The sequence below is a fragment of the Salmo trutta genome, chromosome 4, assembly GCF_901001165.1.
Source record: "Salmo trutta chromosome 4, fSalTru1.1, whole genome shotgun sequence".
Lineage (NCBI taxonomy): Eukaryota > Metazoa > Chordata > Actinopteri > Salmoniformes > Salmonidae > Salmo > Salmo trutta.
The window spans coordinates 38,317,446-38,341,381 of NC_042960.1; the positions used below are offsets into that span (position 1 = coordinate 38,317,446).

The window sequence follows — 23,936 nt, forward strand, 5'->3', positions numbered from 1 at the left end:
TTATCCATTATAGAAGTAAAACTAAAATATATATTTTGAAATAGAATAGAATCCTTGACAATGAGCTGTATCGGTGTTCCCCTAGCAGTTTCCCTAGTCAGGTAGATACAGGTGAGTCAAAGGTCACCTCTGCAGTGTGTTCCAGAATCGCCTGATGACGGAGGTGCGGTAGGTTGAGGTGATGGGTTTCCTCATGGTACAGCTGATATCATGGAGGATGTCGTAGCTTCCCTCCATGGTGACCTCTACCCAGGTGGTCCTCTTGTCAGGATCCAGGGGCCACTGGGCCACTGCCAGGTACTCTATACGCATGTTGTGTTTCCACAGCAACACCAGCTTCACCTCCAGCTGGGTGCCACCTACGGGAGGGACCAAAACACAAATTGAAACATTTGTGCAGTTTGGTTTATTTAACACTGTATATAGTCTGGAAAAGAGGAAGAAAGTTGGCCTTGTGGATGCACTTGCAGTAAAACAGATGTTCTATATCGTGGGTCTTCTGTGGACAGTAGAAAGTAACTTTAAAATGTAAGGCTTGAGGCTAATCCCACCATCCTGCTCTCTCTCTCTGTCGAGACGTCGTCTGGTTTCCGAACCCCTCAACACAGGACTTGACTGGAAGTCTATGGCAGGAGCGGACGAACTGGCTGATCTCTCAGCCAATCACCATCTAGCACAACCCTTAGAACCTCCTCTCTACATTGTGGACTTTCAAAGTGTGAGCAGTGCAACTGGATCGGAACGAATGCATCTTAGAATGCCAATCAGAAACAAGTGAGCATCCCAAAAATAATATGGTCGCTGTGATAGAACATTTTTTTTTTTGTGTGATTTTCTGCAAGTCCCATCTAATAGAGCTGTAGTAGGCTCTCTTTCTCTCCCATCTCAATTTTAACCCACAACAGTTTCATTGCCACTTTGTTGCAAAGTGTTTCCAGGCTCTATCTGTGTTTGCAATTTAGCCTGGGACAAGGTTAGGCTTGAGGCTGGTGTGAGCCGGTACCTTTAGTGAGGTTGATCTCCCTGATGGTGTATCCCTCTCTCAGTCTGACCGACACCACACTGACCAGGTGGGCGTGCACTTCCTTCTCCGTGTGCTTCTTCCTCCTCATCACTAGCGCAGGGTTCCCACTGGCCGACACCAGGTGCTCGTTGAACAGCTTGTGCTGAGACACTGGAAAACAGAATTTGGAACATGTCAACAAGATGTTCAACGTTTACAACAGTGTATAATTAGGCAATTAGTCTGCTTTTTTAACCAAAATAATGTCTGCTGAACTACCTGGCAGCACTGGATCATTGCTCTACCTCAATGTTTTATTTTAGAAGCAGTGAAGGGATGTGAGAAAAAAAAAAGCGTATATGAAATGAAAGCACGATTATCAACATCGTGCATTTTCACTTCCTCTGTTGATATCTCCACTGTGACAAACTCTCTTCTAGTAAAATAATTTACCGGTAGGTATACTATCTAACGTAAAGAGATATTTTGAGAAGGAAATACTCTAAAAAGCAGCAGAAAAAAAAGACAACCCATTTCATTATGTCTAGGTGAAGTCAGACCCAGCCATTACACATTCATCCGCATCTCTTTGTGCTAAACCTCTCACTATAAAGACGGACTTCTATTCAGAGAGCAGCCATCACTGTGGGTGTCTCCAACACTATTCACAGATAATGACAGGGTGTTTGGAAATGACAAGAGCCTTGCTTAAAAGCCACTGTGTTTGGGCTGTCACAGAGAGCACGAACGAGTACAATCAAGAACACTATATTTAAAACAAACTTGTTTCAGCCAAAATTGCACTCTGATGGGATCGGGGACACAGCAGCAGAAAGACAACTTCATGTTCAACATATTGATACAGCCTAACTGCTAAAACTGTACAGTTTTGATTTGTAAAGTTCAAATAGAGTATAGTCTTTCACATCATGATATATCGTCTTGCACTTCACATCTCGGGCATCTTGCACCCGTATGGAGCTTCATCAGGAAATGCATCGCTGACGTTGTCCCCACAGTGAAGTTTCGCTGCTTCCCCAATCAAAAGCCCTAGATTAACAGAGGTATACACTAAAGCAGAGAGATACTGCACACAGGGCTATTGCAGCCAACCCCGAGGCTATGGATGAGGACACTAACACGTACAAGACGCCCCGCTACGACCGCCGCAGAGCCGTCAAACAGGCAAAAGGACAATATAGGAACCAGGTGGAATGCTATTGCACTGGCTCCGATGGTCAACACATGTGGAAGGGGACACAGTCCATTACAGATTACAAAAGGTAGACAAAGTCAGTATATTGCACCTTTAATTAGAATGTCAATACTAGCTACAGTGGTTAGCTAGCTTGGAGGAAGTATTTAGTGTTGTGCGCATTGCGTCTGTGCACTTAGCTAGATACCATCCCATTGACTACATTGCATTTTTTGTCACTCCCCCACCAACATGCTCTCTGATTGGCTCCAAGTTGTTGGTCACTGACGAGCATTGCAATTCTACAAGTACAAACGGTAGGTTTGTCGCTACCGGGTCGGCAAGCAGCAGGTACCGCTTTTGTTCTAGCAAGAGAAGGAACGGCCTCCCACTGTGATAAGCACCGATTGGAAGACTATCGGCAGTTAGATTCTCTGTGTCTTCCATGCTTTAGGCTACCTGCTACAATGATTGCCGCCCCGCAGCACTAACATCTGTAATCATGAAGTGCTCTGAAAGGCTGGTCATGGCACACATCACCTCCATCATCCCAGATGCACAATTTGCATACCGCCCCAACAGATCCTCAGGCGATGCACTCCACACTGCCTTCTCCCACCTGTACAAAAGAAATACTTATGTGGGGATGCTGTTCATCGACTACAGCTCAGCATTCAACACCATAGAGCCCTCCAAACTCGTCACCAAGCTTCGGATCCTGAGACTGAACACCTCCCTCTACAACTGGATCCTGGACTTCCTGACGGGCCGACCCGACCCCAAGTGGTCAGAGTAGGCAACAACACCTCCGCCACAGTGACACTCAACACGGGGACCCCCAGGGGTGTGTGCTCAGCTCCCTCATTTACTCCATGTTTATCAACACTGTGGCCACGCACGACACCATCATCAAGTTAGCTAATGACACAACATTTGAAGGCCTGATCAACAACAGTGATAAGACAGCCTGCAGGTCAGATAACTGGCAGTGTGGTACCAGGACAACAACCTATCCCTCCGTAAGACCAAGGAGCTGATCGTGGGCTACAGAAAACAGGGGGGGGGTGCACACCCCCATTCACATCAAGAGGCACAGTAGAGAGGATCAAGTTCCTCAGTGTCCACATCACCGAGGACTTACAGGCTGACTACACCGCTCGCGTCGCATACGCGAGTGTTGCAAAATAAATGTAGAAATCTATGGTATTCAATTATTGCACACACTGCTCGCGCGAGCGTCTGCGTTGCCAAGGGCTAAAATAGAAGTCAGTTCTATTTCTGACGCAGATCGCGCTGCAAGTCCTGCCTCTCCCATCTCCTTATAGGTTTATAGAGGCAGGTACCCACGTGCCATCTCCTCATTGGTTATACCCACGTGGGTGACTGAAAGACGAACGAGGTCAGTGGCGGTAATGCCCCTAATTTATGAAAGTTGCCAATCGCAATATAAAGTCAAGAGAAGAAAAAGCCTGGAAGGAAGAGAGATGACTAGAAACGATTCGGTTGACCGTTTTATGTGTGGATTAATTGGCGGAGTAGAGGACCTTGTGCATTTCAGGTAAAATAACAACAAAATGTTTATATCCCAGGACAAATTAGCTAGCAACAGCTAGCTAGCTAAATAGGACAAATTAGCTAGCAAGTGCAAGCTAACTTGTCACGTCCTGACCAGTATAGGGGTTATTTGTGATTTTAGTTTGGTCAGGACGTGGCAGAGGGTATTTGTTTTATGTGGTTCGGGGTGGTGGTTGGTTTAGAAGGGTGTTTGATTTATTATTTCCGGGTTATGTTCTATGTTTTTGTATTTCTATGGTCTTTCTAGCTTAGTATTTTCTGTTAGGTAATTGGGTGTTGGACTCTCAATTGGAGGCAGGTGTTTGTAGTTGCCTTTGATTGAGAGTCCTATAATTAGGGATGTGTTTTGTTTGTTAATTGTGGGTAGTTGTTTTTGCATTGCGTTGGTGTAGCCTGCAAAACTGTTTCCTGTCGTCGTTTCGTTGTTTATTGTTTTTTGGTGTTCACATTCAATAAATATAATGATGAGCACGCAACCCGCTGCGCCTTGGTCCTCTCTTCACGAAGACAGCTGTCCCCAAATTAGCCAAAGGTGCTTCAACAAAGTACTGAGTAAAGGGTCTGAATAGGGAGAAGGTCAGAGAACTGGCATTGTGGTGCCAGGACAACAACCTCTCCCTCAATGTGAGCAAAACAAAGGAGCTGATCGTGGACTACAGGAAAAAGCGGGTCCGAATAGGCCCACATTGACATCAACAGGGCTGTAGTGGAGCGGGTCGAGAGTTTCAAGTTCCATGGTACCCACATCACCAACGAACTATCATGGTCCAAACACACCAAGACAGTTGTGAAGAGAGCACGACAACACCTTTTCCCCCTCAGGAGACTGAAAACATTTGGCATGGGTCCCCAGATGCTCAAAAAGTTCTACAACTGCACCATCGAAAGCATCCTGACCGGTTGCATCACTGCCTGGTATGGCAACTTCTCGGCATCTGGCCGTAAGGCGCTACAGAGGGTAGAGCGTACGGCCCGTACATCACTGGGCCAAGCTTCCTGCCATCCAGGACCTATACACTAGGCGGTGTCAGAGGAAAGCCCATAAAACTGTCAGAGACTCCAGTCACCCAAGTCATAGACTGTTTTCTCTGCTACCGTACGGCAAGCGGTACCGGAGCGCCAAGTCTAGGACAAAAAGGCTCCTTAACAGATAAATGACAGTCCATCATTACTTTAAGACATGAAGGTCAGTCAATATGGAAAATTTCAAGAACTTTTAACGTTTCTTCAGGTGCAGTCGTAAAAACCATCAAGCGCTATGATGAAACTGGCTCTCATGAGGACCGCCACAGGAAAGGAAGACCCAGAGTTACCTCTGCTGCAGAGGATAAGTTCATTAGAGTTAACTGCACCTCAGATTTCAGCCCAAATAAATGCTTCACCGAGTTCAAGTAACAGACACATCTCAACATCACCTTTTCAGAGGAGACTGCGTGAATCAGGCCTACATGGTCGAATTGCTGCAAATAAACCACCCACTACTAAAGGACACCAATAAGAAGAAGAGACCTGCTTGGACCAAGAAACACAAGCAATGGACATTAGACCGGTGGAAATCTGTCCTTTGGTCTGATGAGTCCAAATTTGAGATTTTTGGTTCCAACTGCTGTGTTTTTGTGAGACGCAGAGTAGGTGAACGGATGATCTCCACATGTGTGGTTCCCACCGTGAAGGAGGTGGTGTGATGGTGCTTTGCTGGTTACACTGTCTGTGATTCATTTAGAATTTAAGGAACACTTAACCAGCATGGCTACCACAGCATTCTGCTGCGATCCCATCTGGTTTGTGCTTAGTAGGACTATCATTTGTTTTTCAACAGGACAATGACCCAAAAAAACACCTCCAGGCTGTGTAAGGGCTATTTGACCAGGGAGAGTGACGGAGTGCTGCATCAGATGACCTGGCCTCCACAATCACCGACCTCAACCCAATGAGATGGTTTGGGGTGAGTTGGACCGCAGAGTGAAAGAAAAACAGCAAATGCTCAGCATATGTGCAAACTCCTTCAAGACTGTTGGAAAAGCATTCCAGATGAACCTGGTTGAGAAAATGCCAAGAGTGTGCAAAGCTGTCGTCAAGGCAAAGGGTGGCTACTTTGAAGAATCTCAAATATATATATATATTTTTTTACACTTTTTTGGTTACTACATGATTCCATATGTGTTATTTCATAGTTTTGATGTCTTCACTATTATTCTACAATGTAAAAAATAGTAAAAATAAAGAAAAACCCTGGAATGAGTATGTGTGTCCAAACTTTTGACTGGTACTGTATATTTTGGGGTAAGGTGACTAGGCATCAGGATATATTATAAACCGTGTAGCAGCAGTGTATATGATGATGGTATGTGAGTGTGTGTCCGTGCGTGTGGAGTCAGTGTAAATGTGTGTGCATGTTGTGTGTGCGTAAGCAAATAAAGTGAGTGAGTGAGTGAGTGAGTGAGTGAGTGAGTGAGTGAGTGAGTGAGTGAGTGAGTGAGTGAGTGAGTGAGTGAGTGAGTGAGTGAGTGTTGGAGTGTCAGTGTGCGTGAGTGTGTAGAGTCCTGTGAGTGTGCTTAGAAACTATAAATAAAATACAAGGGTGTAGCCATTTTGTTAGCTATTTAGCAGTCTTATGGCTTGGGGATAGAAACTGTTCTATTTTCTATTACTTTCATCATCATCACTGAACTGTTGGAAAGAGCTGTTTTACACCGGTTGTATCGTAGGCTCGTGGCGAATACACATTGAAACTTGAAATATCGTCAATGTCAAATATCACAATATTCAATTTAATCATATATCGGCCCAACCCTAACGAATGCCATGCTCTTCCTTACCACAGTAGTACTCAGGGTTCATGGATTCGCTGGTCTTGAGGAAGGAGTATGTGAGGAAGGCCTTGTGGTAGGTGTTCATATCCTGACTGGCCAGATCAGGCTCAGGGCAGCTGGACAGGTAGGAGCCAAAGGTCGCCAGGGAGATAAACTTCATCAACTCAACATTAGGGATGTACCCAAAACTACAATTGTAGGAGTAGGCCCCACCCACCTAACAGACAGACACAGAGAATAGCAACAAAATATGAAACCAATCACAACTACAGACTCTCCACAATATGTAAATTACAGCGTATATCATAAGTATTCACACCACTTGGATATTTTTTCTCATTTTGTTGCGTTACAAAGTGGGATTGAAATGCATTTAATTGTACATTTTTGTCATTGATCTAGAGAAGATATTCCATAATGTCAAAGTGAAAAGAAAATTCTACAAACATTTAGAAATTAATACAAATTAAATAACTAAAATATAGTCGTTGCATAAGTATTCACCCCCTTTGTTGACGCAAGCCTAAACTAGTTCAGGAGTAATTTAGGCTTGCGTGTGTATGGACCATGAAAGTTTGTTGGTGATGAAACTAAAATGTGGGTTTACACATGGGAATTCGCCAATATGGATAGGGCTAAATTGAAATATTTGTGACAGAATAAATATGAAAAGCATAAGCATGGTAGCAATTGAAAGGGAACCGTTTGGAGATTATGGGAAAATTATTAGACCAAAGTTGAGGACACAACAGTTCACCCGACAAAACTGAATCCAAACATTACACTTTTGATTTTACATTACATTTACCATACTTTTCACCGTATTTGTTGATAACGAAATCTGAAAATACTCTGGATACATTCAATAACATAAGAATATTCCTGAAAAATGTGGGGTAGGACATGTATGAGTTAGTCTTGCTAACACTAGCCTTTCTACATCCCTGCTGTGTAGTCACGTGGGTCGTGTGTTAAGGGCTACCAAATCACATATGTCCAACAAAACACATCACTGAGTAAGTGCTTGCTTATTTTCAAGCGTGGTGGTAGCTGCATCAAGAAACGGGATGGAGATAAGCACATGCAAAATCCAATAGGAAAACCTGCTTCAGTCTGCTTTCAACCAGTTACTGGGAGAGGAATTCACCTTTTAGCAGGACAATAAACTAAACTCGGATAAAAAAGAAACGTCCTCTCACTGTCAACTGCGTTTATTTTCAGCAAACTTAACATGTGTAAATATTTGTATGAACATAACAAGATTCTACAACTGAGACATAAACTGAACAAGTTCCAAAAGACATGTGACTAACAGAAATTGAATAATGTGTCCCTGAACAAAGGGGGGTCAAAATCAAAAGTAACAGTCAGTATCTGGTGTGGCCACCAGCTGCATTAAGTACTGCAGTGCATCTCCTCCTCATTGACTGCACCAGATTTGCCAGCTCTTGCTGTGAGATGTTAACCCACTCTTCCACCAAGGCACCTGCAAGTTCCCGGACATTTCTGGGGGGAATGGCCCTAGCCCTCCGCTCCAACAGGTCCCAGACGTGCTAAATGGGATTGAGATCTGGGCTCGTCGCTGGCCATGGCAGAACACTGACATTCGGTTTTGCAGGAAATCACGCACAGAACGAGCAATATGGCTGGTGGCCTTGTCATGCTGGAGGGTCATGTCAGGATGAGCCTGCAGGAAGGGTACCACATGAGGGAAAAGCATGTCTTCCCTGTAACGCACAGCGTTGAGATTGCCTGCAATGACAACAAGCTCAGTCCGATGATGCTGTGACACACCGTGACGGACCCTCCACCTCCAAATCGATCCCGCTCCAGATTACAGGCCTCGGTGTAACGCTCATTCCTTCGACGATAAACGCAAATCCGACCATCATTGTAAATAAGAAATTCTTCTTAACTGACTTGTCGATTTAAATTTTAAAAAGTTTTAAAAATCACACAGTCGTCCGGAACAGCTGGTGCTCTCATGCATGCTTCAGTGTTGCTTGCCTCCAAGTGAGCATAAAATGCATTTAGCTCGTCTGGTAGGCTCGCATCATCTATAATAGTTTTCAAGCCCTGTCACATCCGACGAGCATCAGAGCCGGTGTAGTAGGATACAATCGTAGTCCTGTATTGACGCTTTAGCTGTTTGATAGTTCGTCTGAGGGCATAGCAGGATTTCTTATAAGCGTCCGGATTAGTGTCCCGCTCCTTGAAAGCGGCAGCTCTAGCCTTTAGCTCGGTACCGATGTTGCCTGTAATCCATGGCTTCTGGTTGGGATATGTACATGCGGTCACTTTGGGGACGATGTCATCAATGCACTTATTGATGAAGCCGGTGACTGAGGTGGTATACTCCTCAATGCCATTGGATGAATCCAGGAAGATATTCCAGTCTGTGCTAGTAAAACAGTCCTGTAGCATAGCATCCGAGTCATCTGACCACTTCCGTATTGAGCGAGTCACTGGTGCTTCCTGCTTTAGTTTTTGCTTGTAAGCAGGAATCAGGAGGATATAATTATGGTCAGATTTGCCAAATGGATGGCGAGGGAGAGCTTTGTATGCGTCTCGGTGTGTGGAGTAAATGTGATCTGTTTTTTTCCTCTGGTTGCACATGTGACATGCTGGTAGAAATGAGGTAAAACGGATTTCAGTTCGAGTGCATTAAAGTCCCCGGCCACTAGGAGTGCCGCTTCTGGATGAGCATTTTCAAGTTACCGTTTTGACTTAAATCTGCTTGAAAATCTATTGCAAGATTTGAAAATTGCTGTGTAGCCATGACCCCCTTGACAGAGCTTGAATTCTTTTTTAAAGAATAATGGGCAAATATTGCACAATCCAGGTGAGCAAAGCTCTTACAGACTAACCCAAGAAGACTCACAGCTATAATCACTGCCCAAGTTCTTTCTGACATGTATTGACTGAGGCTAAATACTTATCTAATCAAGGTATATTCGTGTTTTCATAAATTTGTATTACTTTTTAAGACATGTTGGAAAGGAAAACCCCTGACATTAGAATATTTTGTTTACACCAAAAATTCAATTAAATCAATTTTATTGCCACTTTGTAACACAAAATGGGGGTGAATACTTACGATACCCACTGTACATAAAAATATATTCAAATATATTCACATTTTGACTACAAAAGTACTGTCATTGAATGAGAGATATTAGACCGTAATTAGTAAATTGACTTTTCTGAAGGGCAGTTGCCTGCTAGTCTTGAATCCAAACTGAATCGATGCTGCATTTCACTTTGTTTCACTTAGTTAAACAGAGCATGGATTCAGTTTGGATTCCAGGCTAGTTGCCTGCCTCTGTTGAGAAGATACAACAATCTATGCAGTAGATGACAGACAGCAGTTCTCATGGTGTGTCAGCATGTTGTAATGTAGACTGAATACAAATAGCAGTTTGACCCACTGGGCTATGTTGTGGCATGTTTCAGTACCTGGACAAAGGAGCAGGCAATGGTTCCACTCCTGAGCTGGTTCAGAAGGGTCTCACACACAGCCACATCAGGAACACTGGTCACCCCGTCTGTGATGATGATTATACCTGGGAGAGGTGACAGGAACAGTGTCATAGGTCTAAAATAATCAATCATATATAAATTAAACAGATCTCACTTCGAATGGTGCCTTTAGACAATGTCTCCGATAGTGCCCTTTCATACCTCGCTAGATCACTCAATAGGTTGCAATAAAGGAGGACCTTATCATAAGTCTGACTCAAACAAGTGTCATTTCTCCCTATGGAACCAGCCTTGAGAAGCTCAACTTTAACAGTGAAGGTATTGACAGACTTAACCAACCTGCGGAGGAGTTGGGGGGCAGCAGCTGTAGAGCTAGGATGCCCTGTCGCACCATGCTGACCAGCCCAACGTCTGCAGTCACCATGGAAACACCATGTTTCCTCACAGGCACCTCCTCCATGGTGATGTCACTACCAAGCCCGGGGCACGGGATTGGCCCATCAGACTATCAGAGACAAATTGAATAATAATCAACTGAGATCAACCTGGAAATTATATCAAACATCTTCTAACAACCTTTTCATAGTCATACTCTACTCCAGAGCCATTACTGTACACTCAGGTACAAAATTATTGGCACCCATGATAAAGATTAGCAAAAAAACTGTATAAAATAAATAACACAAATACTGAACTATATTTTTGCTCCCAAAAATTGTGAAATTATATTATTTTGTACTAATATATTTTGTTTAACAAGTAATAATAAAAAAAATCTAAAAAAGACAAGGTAGAAATTATTGGACACGTTTTCAATACTCCACAAAACAACCCTTGTGATGGTAACGAATCTGAGCCTTTTTCTAAAATGTTTTATGTGTTGGAGACCACATTGGGAGGGACCTTACACCATTCCTCCATACAGAAACTTTCCAGATGCTTGATATCCTTCGTCTGCACTTAAGGACTGCCCTCTTCAAATTCAAACCACAGGTTTTCAATGGGGTTCTAGTCCAGAGACTGAGATGGCCATTGCAAAATGTTGATTTAGTGGTCAATAAAACCATTTCTTTGTGAATTTTGATATGTGCTATGTTTTATTGTCTTGTTGGAAGATCCATTTGCAGCCAAGTTTCAGCCTCCTGGCAGAGGCAACAGGGTTTTTGGCTAAAATGTCCTGGTACTTCGTAAAGTTCATGATGCAGTTGACCTTAACAAAGGCCCCCAGTACCAGTGGAAGAAACAACAACAAAAAACATAACATAAAAGATCCACCACCATATTTTACAGTAGGCATGACATCATTTTCTGAGGGTCAACAACCATTTGTCACTTTTCAATTGTGAGTTCTTTGCCTTTTACATTTACATTTTAGTTATTTAGCAGACGCTCTTATCCAGAGCGACTTACAGTAGTGAATGCATACATTTCATACATTTTTTTCTCCGTACTGGTCCCCCGTGGGAATCGAACCCACAACCCTGGCGTTGCAAACACCATGCAGGACCTTTTCCAATGGTGATGATTATCAAAGTGATTTTACATGCGTGTTAGCTCATTTTTATACCCCAGTGAAACAGAAAGCCATGGAAGGCCATAATACAGTTCCTTAAAATACGACTAATAAAAATAAAAAAGTACAATCTTAATGCAGATGTAATTTTGTTTGTTTTTATTTATAAGAATCTTTAGGGTTGGCGATCATTTTGACCCCTATCTTTTTGAGAGAAAAAAATGCATTATTTGAAAAACAAAATCTCTTTCTCTTTGCAATTGTATTCAAATAAAATAATATAAATTCCCCCTGTGTTTGAGCATACAATATAGCTCTGTATTTGTATTATTTATTTTATACACTCTTTGCTCATCTTTATCAAGGGTGCCAATAATTTTGGACCTGACTGTATTATACATATGTAATTATATGCTTATGTTCTAGAGTAAAAAGATTGACGGATGACCTAAAAGATATTGTAATAACTATATAGTACTGTAATAACCATGTGTCCTCTTGCCTGGTCGTGCTGCTGTTGAAGATGGCTGTGCTGCTGTTGTAGGACCTCTGCAATGTTGTTCTCCACTGATCGCAGCTGCTGGTAGACCTGGTGTAGGAACTGAACCAGGTCTGTACGATTCAGCTGACAACCCTGCACCAACACCTACAGTCAAAGCAGACAAAACACAGTTTCCTTATAGGTGTGATGGAGTGGAAAGTGCTTCTAGTTTTCAGTAGTGATACACTTAACCATCAGCTACATAGGCTCACATGACTAGAATGTATTACTATAGTTCCCATCCCCTTTAAAATCCGTCTCCATCATGGGTAGCACATCTACCTGCACCAGCAAAATAATGATTTCACCTGTCTCTTGTTCAATAACCAAGTAGTATATCATTTTGATATGAATAAAATGATCACCTGGTGTGTACTGAGCCCAATAATGGAGGAATAAGCCAGGATAGTGACAAAGATTTCCGGCTGGAAAACAAGATCTGTGCCTGGAACATTGAAGGGTCGGACCAGTCCAGCTAAGCATCGTGACAAGGCATGGAATACCTCATCAAATATCATCTCCCCCGTGCTGTCATCCTGTGAACAGAAGGCAAAACTAACATGATGTACCTAACACACCAAACAACACATCATGAGGATCTGCTCTTGGCAGTCGACCAAAATAGCCATAGCATGAAAGTGTGATATATAGCACGATTTTCATAAAAGGATTGTAAACTTCCTCCTGCCGTCAAAAAGAAAAGGATCCCTTCATAGATTCCCATAGATGCTTGTAAAATAGTCATATTGCACACATTGTCCGACCAGCAGGGTTCAAATCCAGATCTCCTGCATGCCATTGCTTATAACGGCGTGCTTGTTTTCTAATGGAGCTAAGGTAGGACTTCAGTTCTCAGCGGTTCAGAGAACCACCTCCATATAGGTTTTCCATTAGGAAATTGTAGCGCCGGACAACATGACCAGGAATATTTTTTATTTACTGTCCATTTGCGAAATTTACCGGAACCATATGCATTGGGTGCGTAACCCATTAGGGCATCCACCTACGATGCTCAGAAATCACATTTAAATTATGGTAATTCAGGTCAACATAATATGCAACTCCTGTAATGAAGCAGCTAATAAAACAATATTTTTCAAACATTTGCCAAAACGCAATTTGTGTGAAAACTCCATCCTTTGCCTTGATGACAGCTTTGCACAATCTTGGCATTCTCTTAACCAGCTTCACCTGGAATGCTTTTCGAACAGTCTTGAAGGAGTTTCCACATATGCTGAACACTTGTTGGCTGCTTTTCCTTCACTCCGCGGTCCAACTCATCCCAAACCATCTCAATTGGGTTGAGTTTGGGTGATTGTGGAAGCCAGTTCATCTGATGCAGCACTCAATCACTCTCCTTCTTGGTCAAATAGCCCTTACACAGACTGGAGGTGTGTTTTGGGTCAGATGGGATTGGGTATCACTGCAGAATGCTGTGGTAGCCATACTGGTTAAGTGTGCCTTGAATTCTAAATAAATCAGACAGTGTCACCAGCAAAGCACCCCCACACCATCACACCATGCTTCACAGTGGTAACCACACATGCGGAGATCATCCGTTCACCTACTCTGTGTCTCACAAAGACACTGCGGTTGGAACCCAAAATCGCAAATTTGGACTCATCAGACCAACGGACAGATTTCCACTGGTCTAATGTCTTGGCCCAAGCAAGTCTCTTCTTATTTTTGGTGTCCTTTAATAGTGGGTGGTTTATTTGCAGCAATTCGACCATGTAGGCCTGATTCACGCAGTCTCCTCTGAAAAGTTGATGTTGAGATGTGTCTGTTACTTGAACTCGGTGAAGCATTTATTTGGGCTGAAATCTGAGGTGCAATTAACTCTAATGAACTTATCCTCTGTAGCAGAGGTAACTCTGGGTCTTCCTTTCCTGTGGCACTCCTCATGAGAGACAGTTTCATCATAGCACTTGATGGTTTTTGAGACTGCACTTGAAGAAACCTTCAAAGTTCTTGAAATTTTCCAGATTGACTGACCTTCATGTCTTAAAGTAATGACGGACTGTCGTTTCTCTTTGCTTATTTGAGCTGTTCTTGCCATAATATGGACTTGGTCTTTTACCAAATAGGGCTATCTTCTGTATACCACCACTACCTTGTCACAACACAACTGATTGGCTAAAACTCATTAAGAAGGAAAGAAATTCCACATATTAACAAGGCACATTCATGAAGCTGGTTGAGAGAATGCCAAGAGTGTGCAAAGCTGTCATCAAGGCAAAGGGTGGCTACTTCGAAGAATCTCAAATATATTTAGATTTTTTGGTTACTACATAATTCCATGTGTTATTTCATAGTTTTATTGTATTAACTATTATTCTACAAATGTAGAAAACAAATAAAGAAAAACCCTGGAATGAGTAGCTGTGTCCAAACTTTTGACTGGTACTGTATGTCACAAGGCAGTAAACATATGTAGTTGGGAATTGATAAATAGAGTAGCTCAAGACCTACAGAAAGGGAGGCAGACAGGTTGAGTAGAGAAGAATGCAATTGAAAGAACCTGAATATATCATATTTTCTACTGTTTTTATTTGTCAGCTGTATGTATTTTGACTTAATTGACAATTAAGTTACATGCCTACTGCTGCATTAGCCGATAGGCTATGAGTTCCATTTCTTTAGCCGCCAATGGATCACGGTGTGTCAATGTGTCCATATGGCAGAGGCTGGTGCTCTCGCAATAGTTGAATTTTAACTTTTAGATCTATACAATTTTTATTTTTATGATTAACCACGTGACAATGATTTTAAGAAACAGAAATGTTATTATTAAAATTAAACTCTTCCATGGAAATGCACATATGAAAATCATAACTGGCACACAGATAGGTACAAATGGTTGGATAAATTGTAAGCTACCACAAACTTGAAACTCACGCACCTATGAAGTCTTTATAAAATAATTGCCTCCACGTTTCCATGGTTGGATTTGTCTATAGGCTACTTTGAAGCAAGGTAAGACATGCCTCATAATATGATGTAAAACATTCAGGTTTCAAACAATTAAGTAGGTCTATGTTTTCAAAATGCATACTGCCTCCAGCTCATATTGTAAAGTGGTGGTGACGCGCTGAAAGTCTGCTGCCTGCACTTGAATGTGAGGCGCGCTTCAATTAGGCTAAAAATAGTAGGCCAAGCTCTTTTTAAATAGTGCACAAACAGATTTTAACACACAATTTCATTTAGAATTGTTGCGCAATGAATGGGCTTACAAAAGCCAGCTGAGGAGCTGCAGGAGAAATCCCGCTCAAAATAGGCTCTGTATGTTGTGTGTTCGTGATAGTTGTGTTGGATAATTAAGATAGGCTACATGATTACATTTACATGATGATTAACGAAAATACACACACAGCAATTTAATTCCACTATATTATGCAAAATAACCCAGACAGATAAGCATGACGGTATTTCCGTCATGACGGTATTGATGTATTTCCATCAACTGGTATATCCATCTATGAATAAAAAGTATTATTCTACAATGGGATTTTTTTTCTCCTGGTCATTTTGACCAACAACAGTTTTATAAATCTGCTTTTCATTTTTTTGGGGGGGGGGGGTGGGGTTTGGTGCAAAAGCCAGCAATTGCCAGCTAATGGAAAACGTGCTCCATTAGCTCCATTAGGTATCTGTTTTAACCCAAGTAGCCTAGATTGTGTTTAGTAGCCTAGTTTGTAACTTGTTGAAGAAGACTCTTTACTCACCACGATCCCAGTGGAGGGGCTGAGGTCCAGCTCGATGATGAAGCGGTACCTGCGGGCCAGGAAGGTGACCCGAGTGGCAGGTACCAGCAGGTAGGGTATGTTGGCGGGGGAAAAGTCTGGCTGCCATCCCTTCGGCAAGATACTGAGCAGGTCTAGCTCATTCTCAGAGTTCAGCTGCAGAGTAAGTGGAACCACAACAATCATCATCGACAACAACAACCCAACGGAAATATGGTCATTTAGCAGACGCTAAGTTTCATCCAAAGCAACTTGAAGTGACACATCAATTCAGTATATATGGACCATGCGGGAACATCAGTACATCATAATAAAAGTGACTGAACCATCTCCTCTCGGCTGGTCCCAGATCTATTTATGCTGTTTTGCCGACCCCTATGGTCGTTGTCATTGACGAGACAGCACAACAGATCTAGGAGCAGGCTACATCTCCTCCAGTAGAGCTAATTAACCCACCAGTTCAGACTTTTGGGCTGGCCAGATGACCTGGTTGAGCTTGCCCAGGAACCAGGCCAGACGTACATTCCGTGAGATACGGTACTCCTCCTTCATCAGCAGGTACACCTGGTCTGCCTCCTCCACCTGAAGAAAGAGAATATTCAAACATATAGTATTCTCCTGAAAATAATGACAGAGCCTGATCGCCCATGCATGTTTCTGCAAATATCTTGGTGAAGTTTGACATCTTGATGAACTTTTCTAATGGGTACAGATGTCGCAGACTGCATCTGCAAAGGAAGGACTATCCTGACACTGTACCTTTTGTTCAATATTGTCTTAGCAAGAAGATACACTTTATTTATGTCAGTAAGCAAGGCTTTAACACAATACATTGACAACATTAAAAATTTAGCATATTCTGGGTGTAAGGTTTTCCAAATAGTATCATATGCCATTACGCTGTGTGACAACATTGCAAAGCTTAATGAGCAGCAATCTGATCCCAATTTAACTCATGGGATGCACGGCATGACACTGGCAAAACAACTTGGCTATAGCTAAATATGGCCTCTCAAGCTACTGTAATTGTCCCTGTATTTTACAGCATATGTAACGTTACAGTATCTTTGGTATGCTCAGTTCAGGCGCGAGCGCTTTGCAACACGCCAACTAAAGTTAGCGTTGCTCTGCTACCTGTTTTACTTTGAGAAGTTAGCTATAGCTAGCATAACAAGCTAGCGCTAGTAACAGGTCAGGGCTACAAAAACATGAACCTCAGTAAATTACCTCATTGTCCTGTCTCTCTGCCATGCCTTGTATGGCATAACTAGCAGGTTCTGTGAAAGCTCCGAGGATATTTTCAGGCCCTGGCTGACATATAACGACTTGTTTAGTTATTTTTCATGCACGATTGCTTGCTATCGTTGTATTTTGTTTATTTGGTAAAGAAGCACGTGACCTGGATGCTCAAGTCCAAGTCTTTCCGCCGGAATAACACAGCTAGGCTTAGACAACGCAATAACAACAAAAAACTTAGACGGTTTTGTAGTTCTATTTTATTTTGATTCCTATATGAAAATAATGCGTGCAGATAAGCGATATAGCATATATTATTGAATATTTCACGGCATGATGACTCAAAGACACGATTATGTTGCGATTTCAGTGTAAAGGTGTGGAACATACTGCAAATGATTCTCAACGGGGCATGCGCACTGTTGCGCTCATTGTTTACTTCCGGTTAAGAATTTTTTTTTGCTAGCTAGCCAGTGACCATAAAGAGAGGCGTATAAAAATGCAGGTAAAGTGCGTTTTCTACAAATTTTACATTCCTAAGCAGTCAGTTGTTTGAAATTAAATCATTGAATAAAAATCACCATCGCAGGTTAAATATTTCGTTTGATTCAGCTCACATTACCCCAAGTCACTCTGCTACTTTAGCTAACTAACTAAAAAGCTAACGTTGGTTAGCTAATCAAATGTCTTTTTAATTGTTTATATCAAGCAACGGGAAGAAAAACTGCTGGAAGCATCCGTGGAATCCCTTATTTCCCGCGTGGCTCATCTCAAAAACGCTCTTCACAGTTTCATCTACAAGTTGGAAAACGAGTATGAACGACTGACATGGTAACTGAAGTGGCGAGCTAACTTTAGACAGCATTGCGCATGCAACACTTTGAAATTATGAGTTAGTTAGCCAACTCTCGAGAACCCAAGCCCGTACAGCCATTGGGTTCTCATTCAAACAAATTACCACAGCGTGGCGTGGAGTTTGGAGAAAGCGAACTAAGGTCCTAGTGTTGCTTTTAGAAAAACAGCACGTAAACCAATATGTAAGACTTGGCTAGCTAACGAGCCCATTTGGATAAATACATATGATTGTCTGAAAATGAATATACTCTACTAGCTAATTCATTAAGTTGTTGTGTCTCTGTTATTGAACATCTTGGACAATAGGCCCTCAGTGTTGGACAACTTTGCCCTCCTGTCCGGTCAGTTGAATACCATCAATAAACTGTTGAGGAATGAGAAGACGCCATCTTTCCGTCAGCAGGTCATCATCCCCCTTCTGCTGTCTCCAGACAGGGATGAGGAGCTAGCTGTGAGTATATTTTCTGTGGATATGGATTAGCCTGGTTAAACCAGACGTAAATACTGTGCTCACCAAGTGAAACAATGGTGAGAATAGCTTTGATTCTGGTTGAACCAGGCTAAAGGAGGATGGCTTTACAGATACTGTTACCCTAGTCTTTGCTTACATCCATACACACTGCGCCCACTCTCCAGAAACTGACAGAGCAGCGTGTGCCTGTGTTCAGCCATGAGATTGTGCCAGATCACCTGCGCACCAAGCCTGATCCTGAGGTGGAGGAGCAGGAGAAACAGCTGAGTGCAGAAGCTGCCCGGATAGGACCTGAGGTGGCACAGGTAAACAGACATCTAAACATACAAGTTCTTTATGGCAGCTGTGTGAGGAGAGTAGGTCCCTGGTTCACATAAGGCAACCTGTATCCTTTTCATACTACTGAGTGAAGTTGTACATCCACCATTTGTTGGAAAGGACAATACGACAAGAAAATATTGAGGCCGCTTCAAGCAAGTGTGATGGACCTCAATATGCTTGCTTAGTAGCTTCACTTCCTCCTGGTCTCGGTACAGTGCCGTACAACAGCTCATACCTGAGTCATCTGCCCACTTGACAACGCCGTTAGCCAATTGTGCCACTGAAAAGGTACCAATTTGGCGAAGCAAGTGGATACATTTCAAGCAGTGGAGTGAGCTTACAGTACAATACATTTATTACATAATGAACATGACCGTGGTGGGAAGACACAATTCTAAGTAAAATGGTGCTTGCCATGTAATGCACATTGTAGTCTTTTTATCCCACAACTGTATTTGGAAGCAATGAGTAACAAAATAATCCCTTGTTTTTCCCACAACAGAAACAAATCCAGACACTGAATAAGCTTTGCTCAAATCTACTGGAGAAACTGAACAATCCTCGCGATGATAGGGATGCAGAAAGTGCAGGTACACTGATTGAACCAAGATAACTTTTTTTTACCTGAACATTTAAACAAGCTAACCTAAGAACTGCGTTATGGAGTTGCTATTGATGCTTATGTACTCAATGTACACACTGTCTAACCTAAGATCCATGTTATGGAGTTGATATTTATGCACTCTACTCTCTGTTTCAGCTATACGGCAGAACAAACCATCATTTAACACCGCTGACACCAATGCACTGGTGGCAGCGGTGGGCTTTGGCAAGGGGCTTTCGAAGTGCAGGCCCCCTGGGCCCATTGCCCCTGGTCACCCAGGACAAGGACCCATGATGAGTGGAGGTCCCACCTTACAGCAAGTTACCATTGGTGGGGGTTCAGGCCAACAGCAAGGCATGGGGCCTGGTGCTCCTCTGCAACAGGGACAGCCAGGTATGAGGCGCCTGAATATCATCATCTGGCTTTGCTATACTTTGAAGTCTTGTATTCATTTGAAGGCCCTATATCAAGGTTCTATAGACTTGTATAATAAAGGCAGTTGGTTGCTCAGACACAGATTATACCTATTCCTGGTCTAAAAATAACTGAATAGAGAACTTGGCTTAACGTGTATCTGGGGACCCGGCCCTAATGGCATTGATCAAAGGACTGCTCTGTAACTGACCTTTTTATTATTATTATTATTATATATTTTGATTTTCAGGGAAAATGCCAAGCAACATCAAGACGAACATCAAGGCTGCCTCCTCAATGCATCCTTACAACCGATAAGATTCTCTCTTTATCCCATACTAGTATTCAGGATGCTGAGAGAGTGACGTAAAGCAATTAAAATATTCATATTGATATATGCTGTGTTATCTTTTTATTAAATAAATCCATTTGAAAAGAAGGCATCATACAGTGTTGGTGAATGTGGTGAAACGGATATATGTGCTTCAATTTGTGAACACTAGATGGCACGGTCTTCCCATTTATATCTGAGGGACAAGACATTTTGAGAACTTGGTAATTGTTGCAGGAGAATCTAAATGAGATTTGATATTAATATTGAATAAAGGGAATATTAGAGCTTTATTTTCCGATTTACCTTTATCCAGATAACCCACAGTATGTTCATTTATTACTCAAAGAAAATGTGTTATCACAGACATGTTGAGCTATGTCTTTCAAAATGTATAACACAAGTGTGGAGTTTAGTGTCAGTCAGAGAACAGGCATTATATTTCAGACCTTATATTTGAACTGCTTCACCATGTCTGTCCAGTCTTTTGAACCCTCACACCGCTTCCTATCCCTCCCTACACTCTGCCTACGTTGTGGCCATTATGAATAATGTAGTACCGGTGAGAGTAATGCAGCTGGACATTGCACTGCCTGGCCTGATAACGTCAAAGTCGTTAAGGGAGGAGATGAGAAAGTTGACGCTGACGTGTGGGGGAGGCCTCTGTGCCCCACCGTGGTCTGTCCACTCTAATCCCTATCCCACCTCCTGCTGGGCGGGCGACACCACGGCACAGGCACAATGACCGCTGTGGCTGTCACCAGATACGACACAGGTCGCTGGGTGACCTACATACATACACACACATACGCCTTCTGTCCTCAGCTGGGCCGCCGTCTCGCTGTGTCAGCCTCCATGCCCTGGTATGAGAGGAGCGTCTGGTATGAGAAGATGCACAGGTTCAGACTGTCTATAGATGTCTTAAAAACAATAGACTTCATAGGCAGATGGACATTCTACTGGCTATGTCCTATTGACCTACCTCTGAGAAAGACCTCCGAACAGGCTTATTTTGCTACTGCAGCTTCCTCTATATATTAAGGAAAATTAGGGCTGCAACTCTTGATTCAATAAAGAAAATGTTTCCGGTTGACTTGAGGCCCTTGTAAAATGACATACAGTGCCTTCAGAAACTATTCACACCCCTTGACTTTTTCCCAGAATTTGTGTTACAGCTTGAGTTTAAAATTGATTAAATTGAAATGTGTCACTGGCCTACACACAATACCCCATAATCTCAAAGTGGAATTATGTTTTTAGAAATGTTTACAAATGAATAAAAATGAAAAGCTGAAATGTCTTGAGTCTATAAATATTCAACCCCTTTGTTATGGCAAGCTTACATAAGTTAATGAGTAAAAAAATGTGATTAACAAGTCACATATGTTGCATGGACTCTCTGTGTGCAACAATCGTGTTTAACATGAGTTTTGAATAACTACCTCGTCTCTGTGCCCTACACATACAATTATCTGTAAGGTCCCTCAGTCAAGCAGTGAATTTCAAACACAGATGCAACCACAAAGAACAGTGAGGTTTTGCAATGCCTTGAAAAGAAGTGCACCTATTGGTAGATCCCTTTGAGCATGGTGAAATTATTAATTACACTTTGGGCGGTGTATCAATACATCCAGTCACTACAAATATGCAGGCAGCCTTCCTAACTCAGTTGCTGGAGTGGAAGGAAACCACTCAGGGATTTCACCATGAGGCCAATGATGACTATGGGTATGCCTGTCATTGGCAAGGACTAGGGAGTCTTTTAGGGTAAAAACGTACCTGAATAAAGCTCAGCACATGCAAAATCCTCGAGGAAAACATGGTTCAGTCTGCTTTCCTACAGACACTGGGAGACAAATTCACTTTTCAACAGGACAATAACCCAAAACAGAAGGCCAAATATACACTGAAGTTGCTTACCAAGGCGACGTTGAATGTTCCTGAGTGGCCTAGTTACCGTTTTGAGTTAAATCAGCTTGAAAATCTATGGCATGACTTAAGAATGGCTTTATAGCATTGTACAACAACCAACTTGACAAAGGTATGAATACTTTCTGAAGGCACTATATGTTGCACTTTCTTTTCTTTATCTTTTTTTTAAATCCTTGGGAAACATTGTGATATTGAAGCAGGTTGGGGGTTGGGCTGACCTCTACTCACATTCAATTAGCACTTACTGGAAGATAATATTATGTGAATAGATTAATTGTCCTACTAAATATTTTGTTAATGTGTACAGAAAATTTGTCACGAGACGAATTGCAAGGTGTACCAGAAGTGCCTTCATTTGATAAATAAGCAGTGAACTGGTCTTGTGGTGAATTTAGAGAGAGGCTGCATTGTTCTTATCATTCTCCTATTAATTGTTTGGGGATTCATAATTGTCTTATGTTTCCTCTCATTCACATACTCCATGTGATTCAGATTCATCATCAGAACACGTTTTACAGCTTGATTCTTATCTAAAATAATAAGGTGAGATCTGGCATTTCTGTTTGTGTTTTACCTTTTCTAGGATACAATGAGCTTCAGGACATCACTGAATGCCACTTAACAGTAGCCTGTTCTCTCTAGTACTGTAGAGCTTATGTAAATCAGTCAGGCCGTATCCCTTTGGATTAGTCTGCCCTAACTGACCATAAGGGGTCAGCGGTGTTTCACAACAGAATTGGGCAACGTTCTACAACCTACAGTAACTCCTTCAGTCTTTAGGGTGCAAGTTCATGGTCCAGATGTACACTCTCTGATAGAGATATTTTAGAGTTCGTGTTGCCTTTTCTCTGACAATTATCATGACACTTACATATTTTACTTAGGTGATAATTACATATTTCTTCTCCCTGAGTTTTGTGCATAAATACATACAGACACAAATAGAGCATCTCTCCTACAAACTCAATGAGGGGTAGGAGACATTCTGTGGTATGATACTTGGGACGGCAGGGAAACTCAATGTGACAGCTTCCTACCCACCCAAGTTCCTCTCTAAAAATCCCAGTTTCCCCCGGAAACAGCTGTGTAGATACGAAGGCATTTTTGTTGCCTTACAACCTGGAATTAAAATGTATTTTGGGAGGTTTGTGTCATTTGATTTACACAACATGCCTACTACTTTGAAGATGCTAAATATTTTTTCTTGTGAAACAAACAAGAAATAAGACAAAAAAAACAGAAAACCTTTCATCCCCCTAAAGTCAATACTTTGTAGAGCCACCTTTTGCAGCAATTACAGCTGCAAGTCTCTTGCGGTATGGCTCTATAAGATTGGCACATCCAGCCACTGGGATTTTTGCCCATTCTTCAAGGCAAAAACTGCTCAAGCTCCTTCAAGTTGGATGGGTTCGGCTGGTGTACAGCAATCTTTAAGTCATACCACAGATTCTCAATTGGATTGAGGTCTGGGCTTTGACTAGGCCATTCCAAGACATTTAAACGTTTCCCCTTAAACCACTCGAGTGTTGCTTTAGCAGTATGCTTAGGGTCATTGTCCTGCTGGAAGGTGAACCTCCGTCCCAGTCTCAAATCTCTGGAAGACTGAAACAGGTTTCCCTCAAGAATTTCCCTGTATTTAGTGCCATCCATCATTCCTTCAATTCTGACCAGTTTCCCAGTCCCTGCTGATGAAAAACATGCCCACAGCATGATGCTGCCACCACCGTGCTTCACTGTGGGGATGGTGTTCTCGGGGGTGATGAGAGGTGTTGGGTTTATGCCAGACACAGCATTTTCCTTGATGGCCAAAAAGCTCAATTTTAGTCTCATATGACCAGAGTACCTTCTTCCATATATTTGGGAAGTCTCCCACATGCCTTTTGGCAAACACCAAATGTGTTTGCTTAT

At 42.3% G+C, this 23,936-nt stretch overlaps 2 protein-coding genes across 6 annotated transcripts in view; one reads left to right on the forward strand and one right to left on the reverse strand.

Annotated features, from left to right (window-relative positions):
• Positions 1-17,296, reverse strand: part of LOC115192317 (KICSTOR complex protein SZT2) — a 114,161-nt gene extending 96,865 nt beyond the window's left edge. For all 5 annotated transcript variants that reach the window (XM_029750676.1, XM_029750677.1, XM_029750678.1 and 2 more), the window contains exons 1-10: positions 17,091-17,296; positions 16,320-16,445; positions 15,846-16,019; positions 12,486-12,656; positions 12,082-12,225; positions 10,406-10,571; positions 10,043-10,149; positions 6,593-6,803; positions 1,004-1,174; positions 128-359 (exon numbers count right to left, since the gene is read on the reverse strand). In XM_029750676.1, coding sequence (XP_029606536.1) covers positions 128-359; positions 1,004-1,174; positions 6,593-6,803; positions 10,043-10,149; positions 10,406-10,571; positions 12,082-12,225; positions 12,486-12,656; positions 15,846-16,019; positions 16,320-16,445; positions 17,091-17,114 — 1,526 coding nt within the window. In that variant the 5' untranslated portion in view covers positions 17,115-17,296. The remainder of the gene's footprint in view (positions 1-127; positions 360-1,003; positions 1,175-6,592; positions 6,804-10,042; positions 10,150-10,405; positions 10,572-12,081; positions 12,226-12,485; positions 12,657-15,845; positions 16,020-16,319; positions 16,446-17,090) is intronic.
• A 203-nt stretch (positions 17,297-17,499) lies between these two features.
• On the forward strand, positions 17,500-20,208 carry LOC115192318 (mediator of RNA polymerase II transcription subunit 8). Its single transcript, XM_029750680.1, has 7 exons — positions 17,500-17,604; positions 17,809-17,930; positions 18,261-18,405; positions 18,591-18,731; positions 19,250-19,337; positions 19,508-19,744; positions 20,016-20,208. Exons 1-7 carry the CDS (start codon positions 17,599-17,601, stop codon positions 20,081-20,083), a joined length of 807 nt encoding a protein of 268 aa, XP_029606540.1. The 5' UTR covers positions 17,500-17,598; the 3' UTR covers positions 20,084-20,208.
• Positions 20,209-23,936: the final 3,728 nt, after the last annotated feature.

Bases quoted from the DNA above. Each gene is read 5' to 3' on its own strand.
- LOC115192318 (XM_029750680.1), top strand. The intron at 18,406-18,590 runs GTGAGTATATTT...CCCACTCTCCAG, and splicing joins ACAGGGATGAGGAGCTAGCT to AAACTGACAGAGCAGCGTGT. The intron at 19,745-20,015 runs GTATGAGGCGCC...TTTGATTTTCAG, and splicing joins TCTGCAACAGGGACAGCCAG to GGAAAATGCCAAGCAACATC.